The following is a 20922-nucleotide window of genomic DNA, read 5'->3' as shown; positions in this document are numbered from 1 at the left end:
TAGTGTCAGTGAATTACTGAATTGGAACAGTTTATACAACTGGTATATATAATTATGCAGAACAAAACACTGTACAAAGTAAGGCCCGGGGTACTATAAAATTTGGGTGGTGTGTGCGGCACGCCTTCCCGACCCTTATTGTACTTCAAACTAAAATAAGCTATTTCCTCTACCATTTTTTCAGACCGACCCTACCCCAGAACTGCTTCGGTTTGTTTAAACATTCTAGAAAGGCTTCAAATTTCCGATTTTGATTAAAATGATACAAATAGTTACTTCCAAAAATTATTCCTAAAGTTGACCAGATTGCAAAACCATACCCTATACCATATCCGTCCAAACCAACTATCTTCATTATTCCTCTGCTAAGACGAATTATGAAGATAGTTGGTCTGGACGGATGGTCCGTCTGTTTACCCCCCGTCCTGACCAATCGATGAAGCCGATAATCGATGATAATCAATACCAATCGATAATAATCGATGCCAATTAATCGATTGATATTGGAAATCGATGACCAATCGATGACGGAAAATTTTGTGACTTTTAATTTCATCGATTTTCATCGACTGTTATCGATTTTCATCGATTATCATCGATTACCATCGATTTTCATCGATCGTTTTTTATTTTGTTTGATTCAATATGGGTGCTATTACATCAACTCAGTGGCTCTTAAAAGCGATCAATACCTCATTTATTCATTTTCGTGATATACTGTTACCGTATTTTCTCGATTAAACGCCGGGCCCCGAATAAACGCCGGGTCTCCAAGGTAGAGTGGTAAGTAAGCCTTTCAGGCATTTATTAGAGGTGTAATATGCTTTAGGTATGATGGAAAGATACATTCATGTCACAAATATTGATTAAAAACCCTTGTTTAATAAACATTTTGCTCAAATAAACTGCACCATTCAAATAAACGCCGGATCTACGGAGCCAAGTTTGGAATAAACGCCGGGGCGTTTAATTGAGAAAATACGGTATGTCTGTTATGCAGCGAAAAAAAGGGGCAAGGTTTACACTTGCGTATAGGTTACTTCAGAAGATAGTAGCCTTTGACTACGTACTTAATAACAAGTGTAACCTCCGTTGCTTTATCCCCGGTTTTATCCGCATCTTCAGACATCGTGCGCTCGTCTCACGTTCAGTCGTTTTAGGATTGCGAAAATCTATTTCCGGATCATGACGAGCTTCTTGCGAATTTGAAATCGTGGACCCCTGCCGATGTTCTGCAGTTTTACTGCAGAACATTACCAGGGGGTCTAGATTTTTCGACACGTATGAATGAAATTCCTTGACGCCTCTTCGCCAGAGATGTGTTAAGGAATCAATTTACTCGAATATCGATCTGTTGTAGAATTATCCTGGGATGCCCAAGTACGCCCCAAGATATCGATGAAAATCGATGAAAATCGATGACAATCGATGACAATCGATGTAATTAAGGAAATTTTATTTGTGACTATTGATTGGTCATCGATTGGCCGATGCCAATCGATATCAATTAACTAACCATCATCGATTGATATCGATTGATTGATTGATTTCCGATCATCGATTTTCATCGATTGGTCAGGCCGGGTTACCCGTATTTATACACAGACGAATTATTGCACGAACTAAAAAATGCTCGCCTAATTAAAATGCAAGTTCGTCCAGACGGATCATCCGTCTCTAGTCTAAATCGGGCCAAGTGACAGAAATTCCTGACGCGTGTTGCACAAGCCATTCGCGTAAGCGAGAAAAATAACTTCGGAAAACGATGAATAATTCTACAGTAAGGTAAAAACTTAACGGCTAAAACATGACAAAAACCAGCAATTTACATTCACGGATACAAGGTTAGAGTAAATACTAAGTTAATAAGTTGGAAAGTTATTAAACGGAAAGTGTTGATTTGCGAACAAATAACTCTGACCTAAAAACATGATCCGTGTAGTCGAAAACAAACGAAGCGAATCTGTGTGTAAGACGAGAAAAGAAAACATAACTTTCCAACTTACAGTTGTAAAATAAAATGAAAATGATTTACTTGACAATAAAAAAAGGTTGAATTTAGCACAAAACGTGTGTTAAATGCGTAAACAGAATCAAACAAAAATAAAATAAAATAATAAATAAAAATTATTTTTATAGCGCCAAAATCCACTAATTGCCCATGGAGCTTTACAATAAAAATATTAATAAAATGAAGATCAAAACTCTAATAAGTTTAAACTAAAAGAGCACATTACGAAGACTAAACTACAAGATAAAGCGACTACAATTATGCAGTAATTAGCGAGGTCAAGTTCTTAAAAATAATAAACAAAATAATCAATCCTACCTTGCTAAAAGCAAGCTCTTTCTCTCTGCGCTCTTCAAACTGCCCCATTCTCGACCCCAGAGCTCTTGTCTTTTGCACATGACTGACGCCGTCAGTCATGTGCAAAAGAGAAGTGCTTTGGGGTCGAGAATGGATCTGCCCAGTTAAGTCTCGAGAACTGAACTGACTGCAAGCTAAAAACGTGCTCCTATTCATACTAGAGCAAAAAAAGGGAACGGCAGTTTCTCACGTACGAAACGTGTTTAAACAGGAGCAGTCCCGCACCGGTTCAAAGCGTCTCTCTGATTGGCTGATTCACGAGAACAATAGAAAATTATTTATTAAAATAAATACTTTATATGTTTTGTGGTGATTTCTTTCACCGTCAGTAGTTCCTCTAATTTCCCATCTAAGGAACATTTCTGGCTTATCATAGGTATTTTTTAATAGCAACGGCAAACATGGGAAAGCATGGACCGGCTGTACCGGCCGTTATAGCATTACCGACTGTACCGACTGTACCGACTGTACCGGCTGTACCGGCTGTACCGGCTGTACCGGCTGTACCGGCTGTAACGGCTGTACCGGCTGTAACGGCTGTACCGGCTGTAACGGCTGTACCGGCTGTACCGGCTGTACCGGCTGTAACGGCTGTACCGGCTGTACCGGCTGTAACGGCTGTACCGGCTGTACCGACTGTACCGGCTGTACCGGCTGTACCGGCTGTACCGGCTGTACCGGCTGTAACGGCTGTACCGGCCGTACCGACCGTACCAGCTGTACCGACCGTATCGACCGTACCGACCGTACCGGCCGTACCGGCTGTACCGAGTGTACCGGCTGTACCGAGTGTACCGGCTGTACCGAGTGTACCGAGCGTACCGAGTGTACCGAGCGTACCGAGTGTACCGAGTGTACCGAGCGTACCGAGCGTACCGAGCGTACCGAGCGTACCGAGTGTACCGGGTGTACCGGGTGTACCGAGTGTACCGGCTGTACCGGCTGTACCGGCTGTACCGGCTGTACCGGCTGTACCGGCTGTACCGGCTGTACCGGCTGTACCGAGTGTACCGCGTGTACCGAGTGTACCGAGTGTACCGGGTGTACCGGGTGTACCGAGTGTACCGGCTGTACCGAGTGTACCGGCTGTACCGGCTGTACCGGCTGTACCGGCTGTACCGGCTGTACCGGCTGTACTGGCTATAATAATAATAATAAATCTTTATTTCAACACGGTAAAAATCATCAGGACTTAAAATTACTTAATTTAAAATTACTTAATATCTATTTTACATAATAAATTTAAATTACATTAGTCGTCTACAATTAGTTATAATAAAAGAAATGCCTGCTTTCCATGAATGCCGTGTGATGTTAATATTTACATTGATTTTAGCCAAAAATGAAACTGCTGCAGCCGGATTTAAAGCTAGTGAGAGTTTGTGCTTGCCGAAGGTCGACAGGTAAACTGTTCCACAGCACCGCACCTCTATAGCTAAAACTGTTTTTAAGAAAATTAGTGCGGGGGAGCGGAACAGTTAGTTTACCCGCGGACCCTCTCAGTGAATAGGTACACGTATCGCTTCTATTAGAAAACATTGTCCTAAGGTAGTCAGCTGCAAGACCATTGAGTGATTTATAGACCATGACGGCTGTTTTAAATTTAAATTGGACATCGAGTTTATTCCAGCCAAGTCTTGCAATAAGATCATCAGCATTGGCATCGTAGGAAGAAGAGGTCAAGATACGCGCAGCACGGTTTTGCAGTTTTTGTAGTTTACTTGCCAGAGTTTTACTGCAATTCCCCCAAACGACACTACAATAATCAAAATGGGGTTGTACTAAAGAGTTATAGATACATAGTAATGTCTTAAATGGAACAAAAGACCTGCTACGCTTTAGGATGCCAATGCCAGATGCAATCTTTTTAGAAATATTTGTAATGTGTAGATTCCAAGTTAGGTTCTTATCTATATATACACCAAGGGATTTTGTAAATTCAACTTGCTTTATAGAGTCACCATTTATTGAGAAGGACAATGGTCTACTCAAAGTACTTAACCTTTGCCTTGACCCTAGCAACATAAACTCAGTCTTAGACTTATTAAGAGTGAGTTTATTTGCAATTAACCATTCAGAAACTTTAGTTAACTCATTATTCATGTTTTCTTCTAATAGGGTAACATCGTTACTAGCAAAGGTTAAGTGTGTGTCATCTGCGTACATCCTAGGTTGCGAAATAGAGTAGTCTCCTTCGCAGCGGCTGCGAAGGAGACTAGAAATAGAGAGACAGTTGGGCAAGTCGTTTATATAGAGTAAAAAGAGAAGTGGACCTAGGATTGTACCGGCTGTACCGGCTGTACCGGCTGTACCGAGTGTACCGAGTGTACCGGGTGTACCGAGTGTACCGAGTGTACCGGGTGTACCGAGTGTACACGGTGCACCGGGTGTACCGAGTGTACCGAGTGTACCGGGTGTACCGAGTGTACACGGTGTACCGGGTGTACCGAGTGTACCGAGTGTACCGAGTGTACCGGGTGTACCGAGTGTACACGGTGTACCGGGTGTACCGAGTGTACCGAGTGTACCGGCTGTACCGGCTGTACCGGCTGTACCGAGTGTACCGAGTGTACCGAGTGTACCGAGTGTACCGGGTGTACCGGGTGTACCGAGTGTACCGAGTGTACCGGCTGTACCGGCTGTACCGGCTGTACCGGCTGTACCGGCTGTACCGGGTGTACCGAGTGTACCGAGTGTACCGAGTGTACCGAGTGTACCGAGTGTACCGAGTGTACCGAGTGTACCGGCTGTACCGGCTGTACCGAGTGTACCGGCTGTACCGGCTGTACCGGCTGTACCGGCTGTACCGGCTGTACCGGCTGTACCGGCTGTACCGAGTGTACCGAGTGTACCGAGTGTACCGAGTGTACCGGCTGTACCGGCTGTACCGAGTGTACCGAGTGTACCGAGTGTACCGAGTGTATCGAGCGTACCGAGTGTACCGAGCGTACCGGACCGTAGAACGTTGAGAGTAAGAAGGAGTATCACAAAAGTTTGCAATGAGATGTATATAATTATCGTACAGTAATTCTGGTTCACAAAGTTCTCAAGCCTTACGCAAAAGCTCGCGGTGATTCTGTGTCATTCTGTAAAACGTCAAACCTGCTTTTTGATGTTTGGTGTTGTTTGAAAATATTTATTTCAACAAGAAAGTAGGACAGAAGTTGGCAATAGATTGAAAATAATTCAGGTGCATAAGTCTGACGGACTTCCTCTTATTCCATCTTTCGGCGTGAGAGTATTTCGTGGAAATTTATTTTCGCTATTTGGAGAAAAGTATGTTAAAACATTAAAAAATATATGTCCAATAATGTTTTAGTTTTATTGGAGACATATGCGGCTTTCACAAACGACTTTGGGAAATACTTTGTGCAGAAGATTGAAACGATCCGAAGTCGGCTTGACACGGATCCTGCTTTTTCACATGTAGAAAATGACACGTAATGCGCTGCTGTTGCTGACCCGGCACCATCGTTTGCTGGATTTACGCTGCTGTCTTGTGATGATGTTAAGAGGAAATCCGCCAGGACTTCGAGTAGTTATTGGACAAAATTATGTTCCAAAACTATTTACACCTGATTGCAAGCTTTTGTGTTACTGCTTAAAATATCTTATCGAAAGAAATCTTTTCTAACAACACCACACATCGAAAACACATTTTGAAGTTCCGCTGAATTCCACTGAATCGCTTAAAAGATGTAAGCTTTTGCCCATAGCTTGTGAACTTTAAATATCATTTTCTCAGACTCGGATAAGAAATTGTTGTACCAGAATTATTTCCACCTTATTGCAAACTTTTTTGTTACTGCTTCAAATATCTTATCAAAAGAAATCTTTTCTAACAACACCACACATCGAAAACACATTTTGAAGTTCCGCTGAATTCCACTGAATCGCTTAAGACGAATTTACAAAATGGCTACACGTGAGATTTTTCCTATACCTTGTGAACTTTGAAATTCATTTTCTCAGACTCTGATAAGAAATTGTTGTTGGTGTTATCACGGATAATTACTTACATCTTTACCTTTTATTAAGGGTAGGAAATAATGCAATAGGATTTAAATTATTCTGGAAATTGATTTTTGTCCAACTTTAATAAATATTACTCGACTTCCTAGTTGATTCTGTCTTAAATACTAGCAATCAACTGAAATACTCTTTACATAGATTGCAACCGAATGACCCGGTTTTGTGGACTTTTTAAATACCTCCTCAGGATCGTACCGTTACTGATGTTCGAGACAAGGAGTTGCATATAAACTCTAAATTTAATTTTTTAGTAATTTTCTTCGTGCAACCAGAGTGTGCGCTTATTTGTGCAATGTACCTTATTACATATAATTTTCGCGATACTTTCCCTTTTATTTTGCGAATTTTGATATTCCAAAAAATCGCGAAATAAAAGTGACGCGAACAATAAGTGTCGCGAATATGACATGCCGCGAAAAGTGACTCACATTATACTAACAATAAAAAAAATAACTTTAGTACCACTAAAGGAAGGAAGGAAGGATCAGTTTTGAGTGTAAATGAATGTTGTCGTCAATTGGCTCAAGAACAATAACTCATGCACATACAAACATGGCCTACTTGTAGACATTGTAAGAAGTGCTCTGTTGTCTGTCGGTGATGCGCGCATGTGTTTGTTTCCAAATCAGAAGTTTCCCAAACTTTAAGAGATCTTAAGATAATTCGGTTGAAATTCGCTCGGTGAATATTCGTTTTCTTCGTCGACGTTGTAAGCTCTGAAAAATATCAATCTTTTCGGTAGTTTCTTTGCGAATGTGAGAGTACGCGTTTTGTTTTAGCAGGTTTAGTTGGAAATTTGAATTTGCCGGCTTTCGAAAAAATACACGGCTGGGACCGTTTTCACGGAAGTGGTCCGTATGGCAAAATCCCGACCAAGAAAGAACCAATCAAAACGCTCGGATTTGTCTAAGACTGGCTTTGCCATACAATAGAAGTAAATTTAGTAGTAATAGTGGTAAAGGGGATATGAATGACGCGTAATTTTAAAAAATAAATTACTCACCCGAAGAAATTACACACGCACAGACACACGACACACACAGGAATCATGAAGTAAACGATTGGACGCAATAAGTTGTGTAAAAGACGCGTTCCCTCTGCTTTATTTATCCTTTTTGGGTTTGTGTTTGTTGTGAACTCAACGGCAAATTTCGGTGAACATGCATCGCTTAAAAGATCATATTAATCGTAGTACAGGTATGAAAAACGGCATCTAAGCCGGTACGCTCGGTGCGCTGGGTACACACGGTACGCCTGGTACGCCCGGTACACTCGGTACACTCGGTACACTCGGTACACCCGGTACACTCGGTACGCCCGGTACACCCGGTACACTCGGTACGCCCGGTACACTCGGTACACTCGGTATACTCGGTACACCCGGTACACTCGGTACGCCCGGTACGCTCGGTACACCCGGCCGTACCGACTGTACCGGCCATACCGACTGTACTGGGTGTACCGAGTGTACCGAGTGTACCGAGTGTACCGACTGTACCGGGTGTACCATAAACAACGCGATATAACTCAAACAGTTCCAACACAATAACAAAAAAACGTCCAAAGCTTGCAAAACTGACAATCTCAACTAAAATATCGTAAAAAACGATGCATCTAGTCGAACAGACGAACATAGCTAAATGACACCAACCGTTTCGCCGACCAACTTTGGCTTCACAACCAAAGCTCGCGTGTGATTGGTCCGGTACGTCTCGGTACAGAATTTATAAAATCAGCCAAAATCAGCCAATCAGAGAGCCGCTTTGAATCGGTGCAGGACAACTGTTTAACAGCGCTTCCAAACCATACCATTTCATTGCAAAGTAAACGTTGAACTTCCCAACAAGGATATCCTGCGCTAATTACAATATCTTTAACTAAAGGTGATAAGCCTAGATTATCAGATTAAAACGACCTACTAAAAGGCAACCACAAAAACCTAACCGCTATTAACGTAATTTAGCAATGAAACGTGGTTAGCGCTCACACTTAAAAACATTCAGGAGCAATGCATAGGCTCACGAAATGAAACCGGAAACTTGAAAAATCAGCCTGACTTTTTGTTTCTTTTCCTCAGAAACGATACGGTATTATTTTGGCTTCGATGTGAACTATTTACACAGTGGGGGCTACTATCCAATCAGAAGAACGGTCGTAACCACAAAGTAAATACGTTTGACCGAAGGCAATTAATTTCGTAAAAACATGTTCTTCAAATATCGGAAAGATAGTCCTCAGCATGACCAAAAAATATTGAGATTCGTTACAAACAGAAATATCTGACGACTGCAATGGTTTTAAGTTTGATTAAAGCGATGTATTGTAAGAAAACTAGAGAAAGCTCTCGTAGCGTTTAATTGTTAAGTAAACATTCTAGCGATTTTCTGTAACGGAAGTAAATTTCCACCAATCAGTGTTTGCAAGCTCAAACAAAAACGGGATGACTTGTCGTGTTTGCTAGCACGGGGAGCTGCTATCCAATCACAAGAACGGTCGTAACCACAAAGTAAATTCGTATGACCGATGGCAATTAATTTCGTAAAAACATGTTCTTCAAATATCGGAAATATATTCCTCAGCATGACCAAAAATATTGAGATTCGTTGCAAACAGAAATATCTAACGACTGCAATGGTTTTAAGTTTGATTAAAGCGATGTATTGTAAGAAAACTAGAGAAAGCTCTCGTAGCGTTTAATATTATTCTGAAACGGAAGTAAATTTCGACCAACCAGTGTTTGCAAGCGCAAAGAAAAACGGGATGACTTGGCGTATCTCGTGTTTGCTCGCACGGTAGAGCTTAAGTGCGCTACAAAGAGAAGTGCATATTTGCAGGTGAGTTACAAAGCTAATTTCACTTCATGTAACAGAGGAATGTATAAATGTGGGAGATTGCCCTATTCTATTTGTACAGGAAGATTCACGGCATCTTCGACGTCACAAACAGCGCGAATACACGCAAAATTGCGTGCGTTCTCGCGTGGATGTACCCGGAATTGCGTGATCAGTGTCACGTGCGTCGCAAAAACATTCGAGTCTACACGGAAAGTTGAGAATGAAAAAGAAGACAGTCAAGTTCTGTTCAAAGTTTAAATTTTGTATGGACAGTATCGTATAGCAAGGTGTGCAACTGCCGTGTCGAACTAAATTCGTCTCCGTAGTTGATGTAACGCTCAACATTAACTACCGTTGCAACTGCTGGAGCAGATTTCTGAGATTAAATTAATGATATAAACATTATTTGGATTATTCAAAGCCATCGCGGTCTGATCGAAACTCCACAGTATCGCCAAAAATGCAAATCGTTATTATCAGTGTTACCAATGCAAGGCTGTTACACTGACAACAGAAGCAACTTGGCTGTGTCTTATTCTGTGGAGATAATTTTGTATTTGCCGGGAGAGCGTGCAGCGCGGATCGAGCAAAATACAATCCTGGTATGACTATATACATGTATAACATATAACATAAAACTTTCTCTAAACTTGAATTTTGCTTAATTAAAAATCCCGGTTAAAAATCTGTGTATGGTAGCTTTTTACATTAATTTGCCCTGGTTGTTTACGTGTCTTTGTAAAGTGACAACAGGCATTTGATTTTGAAGAAATGGCTTCGAAGCAGTGTGCTTATCTCTGTTCTTTTCGACCAGGGTTTTGGTTTGTTTTGAATTTGGCATTTATTTGATTTGAGCATGTGATCAACTCAGAGAAGTATATACCTCAAGCTTTTTGTCAAAAGGTAATAATTTCATCTACGATTAAAGTGTTGTTTTTCATTTTATCAGAGATCAGTAGTCACAAAACACTTTATTTATGGAACTGATTTATTTTGGATTGTTTGTTTCAAAAAATAAACCATTTAAATCAGTTGCATTACTCTGATCGTGCATTTTACTCTTGTGATTTGATGTTTCCCCACATTGATAGGAATATATTTAAATATTTTCTGTAAGTTATTTTTCCATTCATGTTACATTCAAAGTTATGCTAAAAGGTGCCATTTTAAGCAAAAAAGTGTTCTGCAGAAATAAAAAATCATTTTAATTTTCACTGGATGATTAAAAACGACAAAGGCAAGCTCCCTTCACTTAACTTAATTTGGAGAGAAAGACACATGCTAGTTCTATAAAGAGAAATATTTATGTGTTACTTGAACTCTTGAAAGCCAAACTGCAGCAGGACGTAGTTTATGTCTCCTTTACATAAAATGGACAGTAGGTGTTAAATGGGAATTTAAGTTACTACTGAATATGAAGTTCTTCTTTTCATTCTTCACTCGTGCATAAATTCGGCAAATTCAACATACACTAGGACCTTCTCCAAATTAAAGTAAACCACAAACCCATCCGCAATCTGGAAACGAAACACTATTTCTTTTTGAAATAGCTGCTTGTTCAAGTTGAGATTTAAAGTTCCTGATGGCGTCACAGTAATATCACTTGTTTATCGCTTAGTACACTTGCACGGTGATTTTTAACAAAATTGGACCACTATTCGTAGTTTGCATACGTCTTTAGGTTCTTGAGTTTTTAAAATGAAACTAGTAAAAACCGGTCATCCTCTCCTCATGTTAACATGCCGAAGTTGGTAACTCGATAGCAAGAATGATCTTCCGCTATTACCGCAATCGTATTTTGCCATACGTGATCGAATATGACGTCAATGATTGTCAACAGGAAGTACATGTTACATGTTTAATTTAAAAATGTGCTTCACCAACCGAATGAACAGAAAGGATTGTTTCATTGACACAAACGTCTGACTCTGCTCCCGTCAAGAATCGATAATGCCAAAATTTTTCTTCTGTTATTTTTTCTTCTTGCTGCTATCTGTGATAACCGAGGCCAACTCAGGTAAGATTGTCTTTAGTGACTTGATGCATTCTTTTTATTTTGTAAGAATCTAGTTTATAAGAATATCAAGGCTGAAATTTTAAGAATATTTTAACAATAAATCTGAGGCTGAGATTTTGAAAAGAATATAATTTTGTGTAGAAAATTTGTAAATAGCGAGTAGAATAAGAAATAGAATAGAATAAGATATTTTAAATAAAAATATAAAATCATTTATCTCTCTAAACAGCAAAACGTTTAACTATCCGATAACACGATAAAAACCTGCACTAGCCAAAATGTTCGATGCTCATGACAGTTCGATGAACAGTACATTAATTGATACCCATTACGTACTGAAACGGAAATATCAAACGATATTAACGGGTATTATCTAAGAATGTTCATAAGAATATTTTCAGCCTAGATTTAGCAGAAAAATAAGAATATTCAACCTGGGTCAGAAAAACAATATTCTTAAAAATAAAAAGAGTGTAACAAGTCAAATAGCCTGTGTACAGCCGTCCGCTCCGCTCAAAAAAATCGCGGAGGGGAAACCGCCCGCAGCAGAACACGATTAAGAACGCCATAACACAGACGTCCCCTCCGCGATTTTTTTGAGCGGAGCGGGACGGCTGTGCACAGGCTACAAGTCAAACGAAACCTATGAAAAAGACGGCGTCGGTGGGCGACAAATGCACGTACGCGCGAGTTAGCCTCAATAACGCCTCGGTAGCCTGAATACTTCAATTAGCCTGTTCACAGTAAGCTCTCAATAATGGCTATGATATTAAAAAAGGTATGCACATGGGAGATTACGGCACCAATGCCATAAGCTGACGCATCACGAGCCGGGCGAAGGGGTTTTTTGAGATCATATTGGACAAGGAGAGGTAAACCTTGAAGCTGCTCCTTACTTCTTACAAACACACATTATTCTGTCCACTTCCAAGGGGATACAGAATCGTGGCTAGATCCTGAACAAACTTGTCATAGTAGTTGGGCAATCCCAGCTATGACTTTAATTCGGTGACATTGGTTTGCTGAAAAAATATGCACTTGGCCCGATTCAGTCGGATACCATGCTCTTGCAACCGCTTGAACACTTGAACACAATGTGGAGCGGCTTGAAACAAGAATGTCATCCAACCGACAGACAGTTAACTTCATTCCTTGAAGCAGTTGATCCATGATATATCTATAGCTGGTGAACTAGAGACCCCAGATGGCAACCGTTTGTAACAATACAATCCCTTGTGAGTATTAATGGTTAGATATTTCTGGAACTCTTCATCCAATTCAACTTGCTGATAGGCATGAGATAAATCAATCTTGCTAAAAATCCGCCCCCTGCCAATGTTGCAAACAAATCCTCGGCATTAGGCAATAGATACTGATCAACATCAGCACTCTGATTTACAGTTGTACATACACGCAGGGAACCATCTTTTTTTGGAAACAAGACCATAATGGAGCCGCCCACTCACTTTGATTCACTTGTAAATAATCCCCTCCTCTTCCAGTCGCTGCAGCTCTTGTTCCATTTTGTCCTTGAGCTCATAGGGGGGCGGTCGTACTTTCAGGAAAATAGGCTTCGCATGATCCTGAACTGCTTAAAGTGCTTAAGGTTTTCCATATCCACTTTCAGTAAAACTGCATACCTTGAGGTAATTCCAACTGCTGCATTCTCTTGGGCCACCTTGAAAATATTTGCTCAGTCCAGTCTTTGACTACAACGAAAACAACCTCCACGCTCATCGGACGGTGGTTTCCCGTTGTTGAATTTGTTCACTTTCTTTACAGGTTTCTATTGTTAGCGGCTACTTAATTTAGTGATTTTTTTCTGAGCAAGATTTAGTGACTATTAAATTAGGCGACTTTTCCGAAAATTGTAAGAAATTAGTTATAACGTGTAAACCAGTTTTTAATGAAGCTAAGATGAAGTGATATGATTGATAATAGCTAAGATGAAACTAAATGTTCAGTAAAAATTAAGTTTAACAGACAAAATTTAGCGAGTACTAAATTTAGCGATTTTCGCCCAACTCGCTAAAAATCGCTAAAATTAGTAGCCGCTAACAAATATGCACTATATTTTCAGTACTGTTACACTGAAGGATACAGTTCTGAAAATGGCATTATTAGTGCATAATAAATATTTTATGTCTTATCAGACATAAATCTTTTACGTTTTATCAATTCCTCATACATCCAATTTGCAGATAATAAACCCATGTTATTTGTTACCATGCACATCCGAAATGTAACATTGGATGATGACAGCCTGTATGGAGCACTGGGAAGCTACGAGTGCCATGCATTTGCAGTTGGAGATGTCATGGAGAGAGCAAGGCATGGCTTTAGCGTTAGCGTCATCACAAGTAAGTTGTGTAAACCATTCAACATCAGTTTTTAAGGAAAGTGGTTATAACAAGTGTACTCGACGAGGACCCCACCTTGTGTAGGGGTAGGGGGGTTATGCAAGATAACACCTGCCTGATTAGCAAAATGGACAAAATTTATTCGCTTCAAAATTTGAGTTAAGACTTTCATATTAGGTGTGCATGAAGCTTGCATTGCTGGAGAAATGGCACAAGGATATTTGAATCTTCTTCTTAGTTTCTACTCCTGATAGAGTGGGGGCTGTACAAACAAGACACCATATTTTAAGGTGCGGAAGAGTACATGTACATGAAGAGACCACCTGTCTGTTTGCAGAGTGGTGGGTCCTCTCTGAGTACAATATTTTGACCATTTCCCTAACCGCAAAATATTCCTTTGACCCAAGACACTTGGTATTGTATTTGATTGCACCGAACACACCGTGACAGCCGTGATGTCATTGCAAAAGGGTAAATGCGATTTTTTTTAAAAAGATGTATTGAAGATGTCACCGAACATTGAGAAATTCTTAACTGGTATTCGAGTAAGTAACGTTTTGGCTTGCACATTATTGTTGTTGTTTTTTCTTTAGGAGCTGAAATTCCCAAAGTCGTTGTCCCTGATATAAGTGTCTTGCAACATGGTGATGACGTCACACTCATCTGCAACTTGACTGAAAGAGGAAATAAAGCTTCCACCCCACTGAAGAGGATTTCATGGTTTAAAGATGGCAAGTTGTTAAAAACTGTGCGAAATCCTGATCCACAAAAACCCAACGACACGCTTGGTTCACTGAAAAGAGAAGGCGTCGGTGTCAGAGATGGAGGGAATTACACCTGTCTGCTGGAAGTGATGTTACGAAATGTTAAAGAATACAATGTATCAGATGACACTGTGATTCACAGTAAACTAAATGGACAATAGGGCAGTTTTCATTTGAGTATCGAAAATAAATCGCGTTTGCTTTGGTTTTGCATTACTCCATTTAGTGATTTGTGCAAAAATCTCGCGCCATTTTCTCATCCAATCAGAAGTCAAACCGAAACCAATCGTGACTCGCTCGCAAACGTTTTCCCGCGCGTCGCATCGGCTACATGTATTTGCTTTAAGTTTTGATCGGTTCACTAGATTGTCTGTGTCTTTGTAATTGGCCAGCGCGGCGTGATTACTTTGATTTTGATTTTGATTTTACGATACTCATTTGAAAACCGCTCTAAACAAAAAAGACCAAACCAAAGAAAGTAATGCAAATACGCTACTGTGCGCACAAGAAATTACGAGTGGCTTTACCTCAAAAGTAAACTTAATATCTATCTTATGGATGATTATACCACAACATTTTTTATTTTATACCATGATGCTTATTATAATGAGACTTTGAATACACTCCTAATTAATCGGTTCTACTGCAGGTTCTTCAACAGATAAACGTTACAATATCACACACAAGGGAGTATATGACCCTTATTACCTGGCCGTCAGTGACCTGGTCACGACTGACACCGGAAGCTACTTCTGCTGCCTGCCATCAAACTGTTCTGTGAGCGTCGACGAGGATCGGTGTCAGCGGTTTGCCCTCAATGTCGAAGGTAAGGCTAAGGTGTATACAAGTCCTGAGATTTATTTGCCACCATTTGAAAAGAAAAAAGGGGAAAAGTCGGATTCTTCGTTGTCTTAACAAAATTGTGATCTTGGGACCGTATAGCTTGATTCTACCATACATCTATCAGAAAAGATAAGGGCATCTAAAAAATTTAGAAATCATCACGTTGTAGAGCATATCCCAAATCCGCGTGGAAAAATACCTGGCGAAACGACCTTCAGATAGACTTTTTTTAGCCGCTTATCTCTTTCCCTCGTCCTCAAACAAAACCCATTCCATCCAACTCACTTTCTGGAGAAAAGCTTTCAGTTTGGGGATTTTTTGGCTTTGTACAAGTCTCTCTTGACCCAAAATTTCTGGGATGAGTTTACAAATTTTCGATTTGATTATCGCGGTTTGCAATAGTTGTGAAAATCCAGTCAATCATCTAGTGGCCCTCGGACCCTTGATAAAGTTTTGGCCTGTTCCATAACGACTGTTCAGAACATATTTTCGAGTACCGTTTTATGTACCTGTGTGTTGTACGAGACTAAGATAAACTTGCATAAAAACGTACAGAACAGGAATGACTAAATTTTTCTTCTACTTCAATAGATCCTAGAAGAACTGATCCTGAAGACCTGAAAGGTGGTACGATGGCTTTGGCATCTCATGGTGTTCTGGCGGGGTTGACTACATTCCTGGCCTCATCTCTGCTTTTGTAAAATGACAAGAGGACAAGCTCATCAGAAGAATATAAATAATTAATGGGAAACGACGATGTGTTATTTTGCTCTCCCATCTTAAAGAAAAGAGGGAAAATGATTTAATCTTGAGTGTAAACATTTCTTTTTTTAATTTTTCACTTCTTTTGGACATACATTCGATTTCTTGCAGGCGAAAATTAAGCTTGTTAAGGCTTTTATAGGCAAACTAAACGCATATTGTGTGTGTAGTCGACCCTACCACGGGACCTTGTTCAATCAAAAAATTGATCGTGCAAGCACGGAATGGATAGCAGAAAATTGAGAAGAGAGTTTTTTAACATTGTGATCGACGTCTCATTGTAAATGTTAATGGAGTTTTAAAATTTTGAAACATTAAGAAGATTTGTTTAGAAAGACGTTGCTGGATGGCAAACGTTCCCATTTTATTCATTCAAATTCTGTAACTTTTTCAAACTTTTAAACAGTCATAAAATCTCAAGTTTAACATCGAAGGTCTCAAAATTGGCAACCTTACCAACATCATCATGCTCTTCCCATTTTTGGCTTCCATTTTGTACCACGACAATCTCTATTAGTGCCAAGAACATATGACATATGGTTCTCACAGGGCCTTCAGAAATTAAGAAAACCGACAGAAATATGTCAAAAGGATGTCAAAAATTAACGAGAAACACAACTGAAAAATTGAACGAATTCTTCCAAAAGGAAACTTCTCTTGCTGCATAATTATGCTACTAATAAAGCACATAGCTGTAGACTATATATTGTAAGATAGTTTGTTTGAGTTCTTGCAATTGACTATTTTCGATTCATTCTCGTTTGGCCAGGGCTGTTGGACATCCTGGGATATTGCAGCAGTTCTATAAATTTATAAGTCTAGACTGAGACGGTATTCCAAAGACCTCTCGGAGAAATTTTAAAGAAAACAAGTGTCATATAAATGTTATGCTGACGTAATCTTTAAACGTGAGGCTTGGTCCGAGGTTTGTATTTCGCAAGATGTCGTCTACCAGTGGCGGTGAACTGCGTATGTAAATTTTATGACACTGGTTTTTAAGGGAAATTACCATTTATTATAATTATAGTACTGCGTTTTGCTTTGAGATCTATGCAGGAACTTAATAATAGTTTGCAGTCAATATTTGACGTTGTAATTCAATTTTTTATGGGGTTTTTTTTATAGATTATCACATGTATTATCTGAACTACGTTATAAAAAGCTTAGAAGTTTCTTTGATTCTAAGCTGGTCAAGTTTGCTTTTTGTGGCTTATATACTGAAAAGATTTTGTACAGCAAAAAAAAAAACAACGGTTATAAAAACGACAGCTTCAGTTCGTTTCATAATTAGTACTGTATTAGATCGTCTTTGCTATGTTAACCTAATAAAATTTATAGTTATTAATGATCGCTAATCATTGCATCTTATGTCGGAGTGTTTACATATACCGCTTCTGTTCATATATGATAGAACAAATGATGGAAATGATAAGTGTCGGTAAATTAATGAATTCGAACAAAACAATGTACAAAGTAAGGACCGAGATACTTCCTCAAAACTTGGGTGTCGTTGTGCCTTCTAAAACCCATACTATATTTCACACCTGACCCAAAAAATCAATGTCCTTTTCAGATCGACCAAACCCTACCTCAGCACTGTTTCGGTTTGCATAAGCATTCGAGAAGTCTTCAAATTCCCGATTTTAATTAAAATGAAAAAAATACTTCAAAGAATTATTCCTACTGTTGACCAGCTTGCAAAACCATACTCCATGTCAGGCAAAAACGGTCAAAAGCAATACCCTAGTTCACACCAAAACGCCCCAAAAATATACCATTAGGCGACCGCACATACTTAACAATTATTCCATGAGCGCCCGTTGGATATGAGATGGTAAAATTAATAGCCAGCGAGGCGCGTAGCGTCGAGTTGGCCATATCTATCTAATTGTTTTATTAAAAACACCCAAGAATTGCAAAATTTGAGCTCGACGGCTGTTCTCACTGACGCGTACACCTTCCATTTTTCTGTTTCTGTGGCCCATGTTATAGGAGTTCATATATCATGGCATGTAATCCAATCAAAATATACCGTAGCTAGTTTTTAATAACAATATAGCTTACATAGGAGAGTGTCGCACTCCCCAACCGGGAAACAATAATGTATGTCTGAAAATGTATCAGTCATTTGTGCGTGTCGTCATATTCTCGGACGTATTTCAGTCAAGAGGGTCAATATAGCGCTAATGCGTGTAGCAACTTCGGGTCCTTGAATAAAAACAATTAACCATTATTGGACGTCGGGTTGAGGAAATATCCCGATTGTTTGTCAGTGAAGAGCAGATCAATTATTGATGTGCAGATTACAATAGTTTGCAACAACAGATTACAATAGTTTGCAACAACAGATTACAATAGTTTGCAACAACGGGGTTAGATAATTGTCCTATCATTCGATCACTGAGCTTGTTTATGGTCTAATGGAAGTTTCAACTTACTTGCCGAAAACTCTGAAAAACTAGCTGCCTTTAAACAAGTGGACACAACTACGCATGTGCAAAATATTATTTGTAGAAATATCACTGTCAGGCTGTTATGCGCATAAGCAGACCATTATTTGTGGGCACTTATTTGCAGATCACGTGGTGGACTCTTGGTCAATGAAAAGGAAGAAAAAATGCATCGAATGATGATATTTGCTGTCCGCGACACACTTCACTGAAGCTGCCATACCCGGGTGGAAGGTTTGTAAAGGCGTGCTATTTAAGCTATTCTAGGCCGGTAATTCGCTTAACCGGGTCACCGTCCCCTCATGTTTAAAGATCGAGATTGGTAACTTGATAGTAAGAATGGTCTTCCACTGATCGCAATTTTATTTTGCCATACGTAATCGAAAATGACGTCAATGGTCGCCAACAGGAAGTATCGCTTTTTGAACATTTTACATGTTTAATTCAAAAATATGCTTCACCAACCGAATGCATAAGAAGGAGTGTGTTATTGACGCAAACTTCTGACTCTCCTCGCGTCAGGAATCCATCATGACAAAAGTTTTCTTCTGTTATGTTTTCTTCTTGCTGCTTTCTGTGATAACCGAGGCCAACTCAGGTAAGATTGTCTTTAGTGGCTTGATAACAAGTCAAACATATGTTTAAAGACGCGCGTCGGTGTGCGACAAATGCAGACTGCAGATCCGTACAGATCAGTACGCGCGAGTTAGCCTCAATAACGCCTCTGTAGCCTGAATGACGCTCCGGTCTGCGGCCTGTTTATGGTTAGCTCTAAATAATACTCTCTTATCCTCATCGAGCGAATGAGGACGCTTGAGGCCGGGAGCTCCAAATAACGGTAATGGCATAATACACTAAAATGCCTTGAACATCTGCATTATTGTACACCGCCGACAACCTGGAACGCTTAAATTAGAGACTGAATCTCCAACACTCAATAACTTTCACAGATTTTCGATAGCTATTTTTGACGAAAAACCTTATTCATTGATATTCAAACATCTTAAAAGTATTCCGTCTTTGTTTGGAAATTTCAAGCTGCTCAAAAAGTTGTTTTGCAGGGGTTTTGTACGTAGCTTATAAACAGAAGATAGTGGAGCTAGTGAAGCGTATAAAGAGACCAAAACTTAATTTAGCTGTTATACTGTAGACCCCCGAAAACTCGAACTCGGATAACTCGAACAACCCCGCTAATTCGAACTAAATTTCGTTTCCCTTGATCAAATTTTGGATCAAATTTACCCCGATTACTCGAATTCTGGTTTTTGCAACTCATCACGGATGCGCATGCCCATTGAAATATTCCATTAGCTCTTCTTGTCGTGTATTTGGATTTAAACACTAAAACACTAAAACGAACACTACGGCAATTTGATTTTAATTGCCAAACGAACAGATCACGTAAAATTGCTTTTCCCTTCAGGTCATTTTCTATATAATTTTACCCGCGATAACCTGGACAATTTCTGTTAATGCATGACAAGTGTTCTGTAGTTTAAAATATCGAATTTATTTTGAAGCAGCCATAAGCAATCTTTGTCCTTTTTTATTACAGAAAACGTAATCACTTCAGTTCAGGTATCGCTGATTTAGGGTTCATTTAACTACACTCCTTCAAAATGTCAATAAATCTCTTCTGTCCCTTGAAGTGCAGTCAGGTGTGCAAAGTACTGATTTATACAGTAATTTTGAAATGTCTTGTGTCATTTTCACTTGACTTCTCTATACTGTGACTAAATTTTATAAAAATGTACACTGTATGAATAGAAAAACAGTAGACACCTTTTTTCCTTGTTTATGGTCATTTAATCTCAACTCCTGATAACTTGAACCTTTTTCAATTTCCCGTGAAGGTTTAAGTTATGGTGATTCAACTGAACATGTAATAAGCGCATCTTCTTCTTCTTCTTCTTCTTTCAGTGAAGTCCCTTTTTGGAATTGTGGAGCCCTTTCCAGAAAACATCTATCCACTTGAGTTCACTTCCGCAGAGGTAACTTGTGTTGCTTTTGATTTAAATGGAATAAAAACTCCAGAGAAAATCCTGTTTGAGAGAAGAGATGAGTTTAATAACTTCAAACCACTCAACTCAACTATAAATCCCAACTTGCACTTTGAAATTAAAGCCGAACCGAAATACAAGGTGAGCACATAATATTATACTTATTTAGTTTATTGTACATGTACGCCACAATGCAGGGCTCGAGACTAACTTTTTTCTAGCTAGCCAATTGGCTAGTGACATCTTTGATTTTACTAGCCAAAACCAATTTTCTACTAGCCAGAATTCTCAAGCTAAGTTAGGTTTAGGCAGAGGCACTTTGCCATCTTCACTGCATGGCTCTGTTATCATTATCTTTAGGGTTGATTTTTTGGTAATTCAATAGCTTGTCCACAGTGGTTGATAATTGTATACGTGAGGACAGTGTACTTGTGAGTTCTGCTCTCTCTCTCTCTTTGGTTTTCTTCCAATCATTCCTGAAATTTTAACTTG

The 20922-nt window shown here is 39.5% G+C and overlaps 1 protein-coding gene across 1 annotated transcript; it reads left to right on the top strand.

Annotated features, from left to right (window-relative positions):
- The first annotated feature begins 13413 nt into the window (after positions 1 to 13413).
- On the top strand, positions 13414 to 17287 carry LOC144655151 (hemicentin-2-like). Its single transcript, XM_078515366.1, has 3 exons — positions 13414 to 13611; positions 14205 to 15201; positions 15810 to 17287. Exons 1-2 carry the CDS (start codon positions 13464 to 13466, stop codon positions 14534 to 14536), a joined length of 480 nt encoding a protein of 159 aa, XP_078371492.1. The 5' UTR covers positions 13414 to 13463; the 3' UTR covers positions 14537 to 15201; positions 15810 to 17287.
- The last annotated feature ends 3635 nt before the right edge of the window (positions 17288 to 20922 follow it).

The sequence above is a fragment of the Oculina patagonica genome, chromosome 1 (genome assembly GCF_052425735.1).
Source record: "Oculina patagonica isolate OP01 chromosome 1, crgOcupat, whole genome shotgun sequence".
Classification (NCBI taxonomy): Eukaryota; Metazoa; Cnidaria; class Anthozoa; order Scleractinia; family Oculinidae; genus Oculina; species Oculina patagonica.
The sequence above is the reverse complement of the archived record's forward strand: the minus strand, read 5'-3'. Positions and strand labels throughout refer to the sequence as shown.

What these genes read in the sequence shown, in the direction of transcription:
- LOC144655151 (XM_078515366.1), top strand. Translation starts at nt 13,464, where the DNA reads ATGTTATTTGTTACCATGCACATCCGAAATGTAACATTGGATGATGAC. An exon ending in TAGCGTTAGCGTCATCACAA is followed by an intron (nt 13,612 to 14,204) that starts GTAAGTTGTGTA and finishes TTTTTTCTTTAG; the next exon opens with GAGCTGAAATTCCCAAAGTC.